Here is a 9,480-nt window from a genome sequence, read left to right as displayed (position 1 = left end):
CATCTAACACAATATCCTGAAGCACTGAGTGGATAATCAGCTTTGTGGTTATTTTGAGACACAGATACAGCTTATTAAACGAGTTTCATTAGATCGATCGCAGGCGCTCATTTCTTTCTGCAACAGAGGAGGAAGTCCATCACATTGTAGTCTATTCATAGACCAGCAATTCATCCAAAATATTTCACCACAGCTAGTTAGTTGCTGACGCTCCGAAGTGTGCCTTGAACAAACTGCTGTTTAGGTGGAAAACAAGACGCCAGCCGTCCCTAAACCATGATGAATTTAGCTACATAGAAATGTCTATTTGTATGTCTCTAAATGTTTGTATGTCTTTAAATGTTTTGATGAATTGAACAATGTGGACCCTGTTGTAAACAAGTGTAATGCTTAATTGGGTCGTCCACTCACAGTTGACAGTCTTTGTATTGAGTTTGTGCTTAAAATGTACTGTAAATTCTACAAACTGTTAATAAATATTTCAATCAATCAATCAAACCACCATATGCGAAGTATAAGCCCCCTCCGCGGGAAAAGATATGTCAAATGGTCTATATGAAATAAAGTCGTGTGCTGTAAGGGGGTAATCAATGCCTGTATCTATTTTGGAGATGTTCGTGCGTATATCTGCACATTGGCCAGCCTGTGTAACCAATACTGCTGCTCGGGAGAGAACTTGGAACTACACAGAACACAGAAGTCCACCGAAATATGACTTCCTCACACAGCGCTACGAGAGGGGGCCGCTTTATATAGCTCTCTAAAAATAGTGTGCGCGCGGCCCAATGAGAGTCAGGGCAGCCTAGGAGCGACGCTCCAATCACAGCGCGCAGGACGGAACATGCCGCGTCGCTCATTGGCCACGGTCGGCCCGGTGGGCGGGCGCTGGGGCCCGAGGAGCCGGTTGGCCGGCGCGGTCGCGGCGTCACGCGATCACGTGGGTGGAGTTTGTCAGTGATTTTGAATCGGGGGAAGTTTACAGTTGCAGGACTCGCAGACTTTCCGCGACTTCAGTGTTTGGAGTCACAGCGAGCGAGACCAGCCCCCCCCCTGTAACGTGTGTGCGTGCATGTATGCGTTTGTGTGTGCGCCGCTGCTCCGTGGACCAACGATCTACCCTGGAAAGACGGCACGGCGCGCTCTGCTCTGACGTTAATGTTATATACATGCACAAAATAAACCGAAGACTCAAGTTTCTTTCCAGACGCAAGAGGACAGGCTTGAATTGGGCTCTACTTGTGGCTGCTGCATCCAGCAGTGAGATGGATGTCATTCCTATGTGCAGCATCTTCCAGGAGCTCCAGATCGTACATGACACCGGATACTTTTCTGCGTTACCGTCACTGGAAGAGTATTGGCAGCAGGTAGCTATCATTTTACCCACCCAACCCCCGTGTGTTATAAATACCCAGCGGAGATATTGCATTTAGCCTACTGGAGTCGGAATTTAAAGAACGCAAAAAATTCAGAATTCCTGAAAACTTGCACACAATGACAGCTGCTTGGGATCATGCGAATTAATGGCAAAGTTGTTTGCTAAATACACGATTGGAAATTACAGATTAGTCCTCAAAATTGGCAAATGGCTCATGATGCAGAAATTACGCACCAGCAATCAATTACCATGTAAAGGTTTAAATGATCGTGTTTTTCGCGTTAAAACAAGGTTTTATGGAGATTTACATTTTCAGCTGTCAGAGACATTTTGGTGAAAGGCTGTGTTGCTGATTTGAATGAGTAACGTGCGTGTTTCTGCTCGTCTATGCGCGTCTCTCCTTTCCCCCTTTCTATCTCACTCTCACACGCGGCGAGTGACAGACACGACAGAGCGCACGCGCGTGCGTGTGGGAGAGTCGAAGAGAGAGAGAGAGAAAGAGAGAATGAGACTGACAGACTGATTTTGTTCCAAATTGGCTTGCCTTGCGCCTTGTAAAGCGGCCATGGATGACAGCTAACAGTGAAGATTTTCTTTTACACTGAAACAAAACGTTGCTTGTGTTTGGTCTGAAATCAAATTGAATGAATTGGCAACAACACCCCCTCCCCCAGCTCACCCTCGCAGCGCAGGCATTTAAACCTCGCCAAGGATGCGCTCAACGCCAGTGACAAATTACATTTGCCGTGGGCACACATTCTCCAATAGGCGCACACATTCTCCAATAGGGGCACACATTCTCCAATAGGCGCACACATTCTCCAATAGGCTACAACAACTTTTTGAAATTCCTCAGTGAAGATTTGTTTCCTTTCTTGTATGTATACAGATTACAGAATGACATTACACTACAGGCTGGGGTTCATTACACCCTTTTTACTCTTATAACAGAGTATGTTCAGCACAGTGACAGGATATGTTGATTCACCGTATTAGGCTGTATCAACAGTGCATTGGTGGCCATAACCCATAACCTTTCACAGATGACTGTGGCGAGGAAGTCCTCTCATGCCACCAGCCCCCTTTCTTAAAAAAAGAGAAAGAAAGAAAAGCAAGCCCACAAATTCTCTGTGGCTCGTGAAGTATTCATGTCAAGCTTTTTATGGACCTGCATGAACCAGACCCCAAGTCCCCGGTGTGCTATGTTATTTCTAGCTTTGCCTCACGAATGCATTATTAAATCCACATTAATGTTGAATAATTGATACATTTAAAAGATCTACAAGCACTTCCCTAAGCCACGAGAGGGAAGTAGTAGCTTTGTGGCATATGCAAATTTCATGACCTATACCACGCGCGCCGTGCATGCACAGCCGCACACAATTGTGCACTAGTCCAGACACTATACAAACCACGCGCACATCAGTTGGGTTCGATCGAGGAAAGAGCAGCACCCCTGAATGCTCTCAGAACGGAAATGTGGTGTGCCGCTGCATGTAATCTTACTTTCCGCTCGACCTGGCCCCAGAGGGAACCCCACTCACTCACACTATTGCCTAATTTATACTCCGTCACATGGCGGTGTCACTTAGCAAGAGCCAAGAGAGACACCGGCATGTGATGGAGCATGAATTGAGCTTAACCCTCTTTCTTGCATAGGACATTGTGTATGTATGGTCTCTTCCTGTTCCTGTAGGCAGAGAGAGAGAGAGAGAGGAAGCTGCAGGCCTGTGGTGTTAAAACATTTCCCCTTGCTAGTGATACCCACTGCAAAGTAGGCTATAAAAAGAGAACAAGCTTTAAAGAAGATTGGAATTTATGCATTCCCATCAAAAGGTTTTTCTGTATTTTATCTAGTTTACGTGTCGTCAGGGGACAGGAGTGGAGATTGGATTTTTGTGCATTTCATTAAATAGTTTTTCTTTATTTGATCTAGTTTACGTTTCATCAGGGGAGGGGAGGGCTGGGCAGAAGCATTTCCCATAGACTCTTCCGGGTACCATGAGACGCTCTCTCATTCATCTTGGAGTATATCCGCTGGAAAATGTAATGTTACAACAGTGTTTTGCAGACTCTATAAGTACCCAACGAATTACAAACTCATTCTCAAATCCCAACTATACTGTATATCTCCATGGTTCTCTTCAGGAAAAAGCTGTCAATGGGTCAGATCTTCAGTTCTTATGTCTGTGTTCTGCATAAACTCATGCCCTCCGCTGCTTTTGCTTCTTCCCCACCAGACTTGCTTGGAGCTGGAGAGATACCTCCAGAGCGAGCCGTACGTCTCAGCCACAGAGCTGAAGTTCGACGGACAGGAGGACCTGTGGAGCAAGCTGATGCTCGCCTGCACCGCCGGCGATGGGAAGCAGAGTGAGGCCGACCCCAAGGTGTCCCGTGTCATCAAAAAGGAGGTAGAGGAGGAGGATGAAGAAGAGGAGGAGGACAGTCATCGTCATCAGCGGAGGCGCCCTCTCCACCACCACCATCACCTGGACGCGGGCGGCTTCCACTCAGACGCCAGCAGCGAGGCATCAGACAGCTCTGAGGAGCTCTCTCCGACCCTCGACTTCGCCTCAAACCCGCTGAGCGACCTCCTGGGCGGCGTGGGCATGGCAGTCGGCATGGAGGAGGAGCTTGGCACCCAGCTTATCGGCACCCCGCCGTCCTCGCCCGAGGGCGGAAAGGACGCACCTTCGGTGGCCCAAACGTGGGGCAGCGGGCTTCAGGCCACGCTAGGGAGCTCGCCAGGGAAAATACGGACTGGGGGTGTGGTTGGCGGAGGGAGGGCTCTGGAAGCATCGCCAGACGGCAGGAGGCGTGTGCATCGGTGCCACTTCAATGGCTGCCGCAAGGTGTACACCAAGAGCTCACACCTCAAGGCGCACCAGCGTACGCACACAGGTACGGCACAAACAGTAGATTAGCACCTTTCACCACCTTAAAATGTGAAATGTCCAGGTCACAAGACAAGAGTGAATATCCAGAAGGTTAATCACTGCCCCGACAGGTTATGAGTTCAGGTTGTTCCTTCAGAAAACATCTGCTGCAAAAAGGGAATATTGTTAAAAAAAATAAAAGAAAGAAGTTCATGATTGAATCCCTCCAGTGGAAAGAGGGTAGGCTTGGGATTTAATTTCTTATACAAAGTGCTGAAAACGCTCCCACATACTTTGAATAGTTTGTCAGGCTGAATGCCCTCAACTGTGACCCAATTCACACAGCAGGAACGTGACTTCATGCCAGAGGGAGGGGTGGGAGATAAAGGGAGTGAGGGAGAGAGAGAGAAAGAGAAAGGAGGAGGGGCGTTCTTTTGAGGGCCATCAAGACCCAAAGGATGAGAATCCTGAAAACAAATCAACAGTTCTCAAATTTCACCATGGGAAAAAGTGAACTCACTTGTTTACATTTGTACAAACGAATAGACGATGGGAATCTGACATTTACGATAATTTGCAAGGGGCAGGCGGGGGTGTTCATATGTGAGCAGCTTCCCCTGTCAACTCTGACCTCTGCCAAGCTGTTTACAGCTGTGCTGCACATTAGCAAAGGAAGCCACATTCCTAGCATTCCAATTGCTAACCACGTTAGCTACACCGCTAATGGCATTACGGACCATTAGGAATAGTCCTACTTTTTCCTCCTGGTATGGCAGCCTGCAAATTACATAAGAGCCAACTCTGGCTGCATATACAACTTCTTATTGCTGCATACCAGAGCTCTCATGCACCATAAGTCAAAGATTGTTTTTCTTGGTGTACAGTAGCACGCCCAAGCTGCTTAGCACCTGCTCAGACAGGATTTTCCCCTTGAATGTATTATGGCTCCACAGGATCGGAATTGAACTTTTAGGGCAATTCTAGTTTCCTGGAGAGTACAACAAACAATGACAGGGGACAGACATGTGACACAGGTTATGAGAAAAGCTCAAACCCATGACATTGGGTGGAGAATATGATCTGTACCTATGTGGTACCGGCCTCAATGCACAAGGATGACATCTGACACCATTTAATGGTATTAACCTTGTGACTTTTTATGTTTTCTCAACAGGTGAGAAGCCTTACAGGTGTTCTTGGGAGGGTTGCGAGTGGCGCTTTGCTCGAAGCGACGAACTCACCAGGCACTTCAGGAAGCACACTGGAGCCAAGCCATTCAAATGTAGTCACTGTGACAGGTAGGGAACACGGTCACGTCTTAGGAGTTTAATCACTGTCTCCCTTAGAAAACGTCCCAAGGATCGGTCATTATCTGCCAAGTATGAGGAAACCCTGTAAATGTGTGTAATAGCCAATAACTGGGTTAATCACTCACACTTTTCTTTTGAATGGTTGAGTTAGGAACAATGCATTTCAGACAAGCCAAAGACAGCTAGCCCTTTCCAAGAAATGTGGGGGGAGAAATATGAAATTTTAACTGAAGATAACTGAAGCATAATAGCTTGTACAGGTTTTATATCATCTGTCATTTTGTAAGAGATGGTTTCTCATTTTTCTAACACAAGAAATCTCAGAATGAATGAAGCTCTTTAATTGGACTCTCAAATTTCATCTTTTGTTCCCTTCCCTGCTCCTTCAAAGTCCACTCGATTTCCTGTTCTAGCTACTCAACTCAAGTTGTCACATTCACTCCAACATATTCAGCATTATCACTTTACCACTGGTCTCGCCTCTTTAACCCCCTCTTGTTTCTGTTTTTCCTCGGCTAGGTGTTTCTCCCGTTCAGACCACCTGGCACTGCACATGAAGAGGCACATCTAAGATGGCCACCACCGTGCGTTTCCGGAATTCTGAGGGGATGATGCTGGTGTCCTGGTTGGTAATGTCCCCTGACCTGTGAGATGGAAGTGGGGAGGGGGAGAGAGAGAGGTCCAGGGGTTGTCCTGACAGATACCAGGGTTTGGGGCACTGTTCCAGTCAAGTCCGTGAAAAAAAAAGAGCAGGCCATTAATTTTTTGCACCATACTTAGTGCCTCCAACACCTTGCTGTGGAGATTATTCTTGAAAGCTCAGCATTTAACGAAGGGGGAGATAAGAAACGAAGAAATACATTAAAACTGGAAAGATCGATGGATGGAAAGTGAGAGAAACAGACAGACTTCCCTTCTCGTATGGTGTTTGATGCTTTTTCTTCTGGAGGATGAAGTGGGACTCGCACCCTTGGCTCTCCCTCCAATGACCAGTTTGTTTGCCTGTGCGCATGAGGACTTTCTGTGTGCCGGTGACTGGATCCTTGTTGCTGGCATACTGGGCGATGGAGCTTGCATTGTGGAATGGCGAATGAATGGTGGTGTGACAGGGGGTCTGGTGGGATTTGTACTGTCTCAGTGGGAATGAATGCAAGTAAAAAAAAAGAAAAAAAAAAAAAAACACGGTTTTGTCTGTGCTGTTTTGTGGCGCCTTGAGTCTAGTGGCTGGGGTGGGTGGGGGAGGGACGGACGGACGGACGGGCGGGCGGACGGGCGGTTCAAGGTTGGTGGAGCAGCTTGTCAGATTTGTTAATGAGAGAGCACCTCCTTTCTGCCCGGAGGTGTAACTGCAACTCCTTGTTTAAAGTGCAGGGGAAGTTGTAATGTTTAGTGCAGCTATTAAATGTGCAATGTATTACGTAGCCTGTCTCAAAAAGTACATGCTATAAAAAGCTAATTTTGTTGTCCATTGTGTAAGCTCTGTATCTTAAAAGAAGACAAAAAAGGAGGTTGTACACAAACAGTTATTGCCATTATAAGAGAAGTTGCATGGGATCTTGGGATCTGTTGCTCAGCTGTTTGCTTATAGGATGGCAAATCTCCCATTCAAGAGCAGCTACTTACATATTACTCAGTATCATAATATTGTACAAAAACACATAAGGCAGTCATTTTTTTTATTTTTGTTTTGTTTTTAATCGTTGAAATATTGGAGATACCACTATTGCTTGGCAACGGTCTTGATCATGGGGACTATGATTTCTTTTTTTTCCTCCTCTCTTTATTCTCGCTTTCTTTTGTTCTCTAAATGCACTGTTGACCTTACTGATGCCTTATGTAAGTGGCCTTGTCCCATATAATAGATCTCTCTCTCTCTTACAGACACACACACACACACACACACACACACACACACACACACACGGGGGCTGCAGATGCAGCAGTGCGTAATTTAATAGCTTTATTAAGGCTCTAATTGACACACCTTTGCCCTATTGTCTCACATCACTTTTCTCCAGGCTCCTGAATAATGGGAATAATTCAAATAATAAAAAATATATACAGCTATATATATATATATATATATATATATATATATCCGTATATAAAAGCTTCACAAGGACTGCCAATTTTCACATTTCCGCGCATCATTATTTAATTATATCACATTCACAATTGAGGCTACATTTATTTCTTCAAAATTACTTTGATCTGAGACAGAAAAGCAGAGCACTTGTGTGAAACGATTAAAGCGAAACAATTCAATTTTTTTGCAATGTTTTACTACTGTGTAGTACAGCACGGTAGGGATGCACTTCAAGACTGTCCAAAAGGTACAGAGGTTTGGAATATGTTATGTTCTGACATGTGGTATGCCTGGCCCTAAAGTGAAGTCATGGGAAATTAAGACTTACTGCAAATAATACTGTAGTGGTCGGGGGGGGGGGGGGTTATCGTTCCTTGAACTGTCTGAGGTTAACGCAATTAAAAACGATGTGTCACTTTCACTTTGTCCAGGTTGGGACAGTACATCTGTAATGCTTTTCAATATGATGTTAAGCTAACGGTTTTATTGACATGTTGTGGTTGAAAAAGTAACCCAGCTGTGTGTCGTCTCAAATTAGCCTCCGGGTGTGTTAATATTAAAATGACACAGCATTTTTAGTGTGTGGCCTGGATTGAGAGGTCATAAAACTATTTAGTTGACGTCTCGCGCTCACCGGTCAATAACAGATACAAGCCTTGTCACAACCCTCAACTATTGTACAGTTTAATCTGGAATACATTAGAAGAATACACAAAGCCCCCTTCCCCCTTTTCCTTTTTACACTGAGAATGATTGAAAAATGCAAAGCTATGTAAATTGTAACTAAGAGAAATTTTGTATAGAAGCTTCTATTTTAAAGGGGTATGGGACCAAAAACTGAAAAATAGTGCAGTTTATAAGGACAAGAATAAAGTTAAGTGGCTGAAGAAAGTAGACACACTCCATTCTTATTCATGCATCCTCTTTGTATTATGATTTCAATGGAAAATGCTAGAGCATAAAATAAGTTCAACTGTCAATAGCTTTGATGGGTACATACCTAGCCTATATTAAAAGAAAAATAATAATAAGGCAAGGTAATCATTTGGAGGAGTCGTACACTTGAAATCTCAACTGATTGCATTATTTTTGCCCACTAAGTATTACATTTGCCAGTTTCCACATCACGCCTTTGTTTCTCTCAACTTTTCAAATATATTTGAAAAGGCCCCTTATCTTTAGTTAGAGAATCTTTATTGGATAAAAGAAAAAACATTGAGATAAAATATGAGGTTCTATTTTTGTTTGTTTTATGGCATAACAAGATTTTTTCATTTGAAATTGTTTTGTAAAATAGTTTCTGTATGAATGTATTTTTTATTGGAAAAGTCGATAAAAAAATATTGGAACTACTCTGTGTTTCTTTCTTTCTTTTTTTCATTTCCCTTTGTGCGATATGATGTCTCTGATACAAAGAGTTATAGGTCATTTAAGTTCAGATGTAATCCAAAAGGTTATGAATTCACCTTTGGTCCCAGTCAAACTAATGAAGGTCTCATTAATGCAGAACAAGCAGGTATGGAGGGGGAGGGGGGCTGTTTTGTTGTGCCTTTGGGCAAGTAATACTTACTTTTATTCTGTAATAATAGAGTGCCTGCAGTGCAGTTGCATATTGATCTTAGCCTACAAGCATCCAACAAGCCCTGGCCTGAGTGCATCTGCGACTTGAATTCACAACACGTGCAGTACTCTCGCTGTAGGAAGGAGGTCACTGTACTGGAGAAACGGATGAAGATCAGTCATAATTGGCATCATGGAAAGAACTATCCATAGACAAAGCTCTCAAACATACATCACGACATGCACACATACGTCACAACACGCGCACACACG

General features: G+C 44.4%; 1 protein-coding gene across 1 annotated transcript; it reads left to right on the top strand.

Annotated features, from left to right (window-relative positions):
• The first annotated feature begins 985 nt into the window (after nucleotides 1-985).
• Nucleotides 986-9,000, top strand: LOC310870846 (Krueppel-like factor 6). The gene is made up of 4 exons (XM_083782185.1): nucleotides 986-1,364; nucleotides 3,616-4,276; nucleotides 5,426-5,549; nucleotides 6,081-9,000. Exons 1-4 carry the CDS (start codon nucleotides 1,074-1,076, stop codon nucleotides 6,130-6,132), a joined length of 1,128 nt encoding a protein of 375 aa, XP_083638311.1. The 5' UTR covers nucleotides 986-1,073; the 3' UTR covers nucleotides 6,133-9,000.
• Nucleotides 9,001-9,480: the final 480 nt, after the last annotated feature.

The sequence above is a fragment of the Protomyctophum parallelum genome (genome assembly GCF_964188405.1).
Source record: "Protomyctophum parallelum genome assembly, chromosome: 14".
NCBI classification, from domain to species: domain Eukaryota; kingdom Metazoa; phylum Chordata; class Actinopteri; order Myctophiformes; family Myctophidae; genus Protomyctophum; species Protomyctophum parallelum.
Note: the sequence above shows the minus strand (reverse complement) of the source record. Positions and strands in the feature narration are given on the sequence as shown.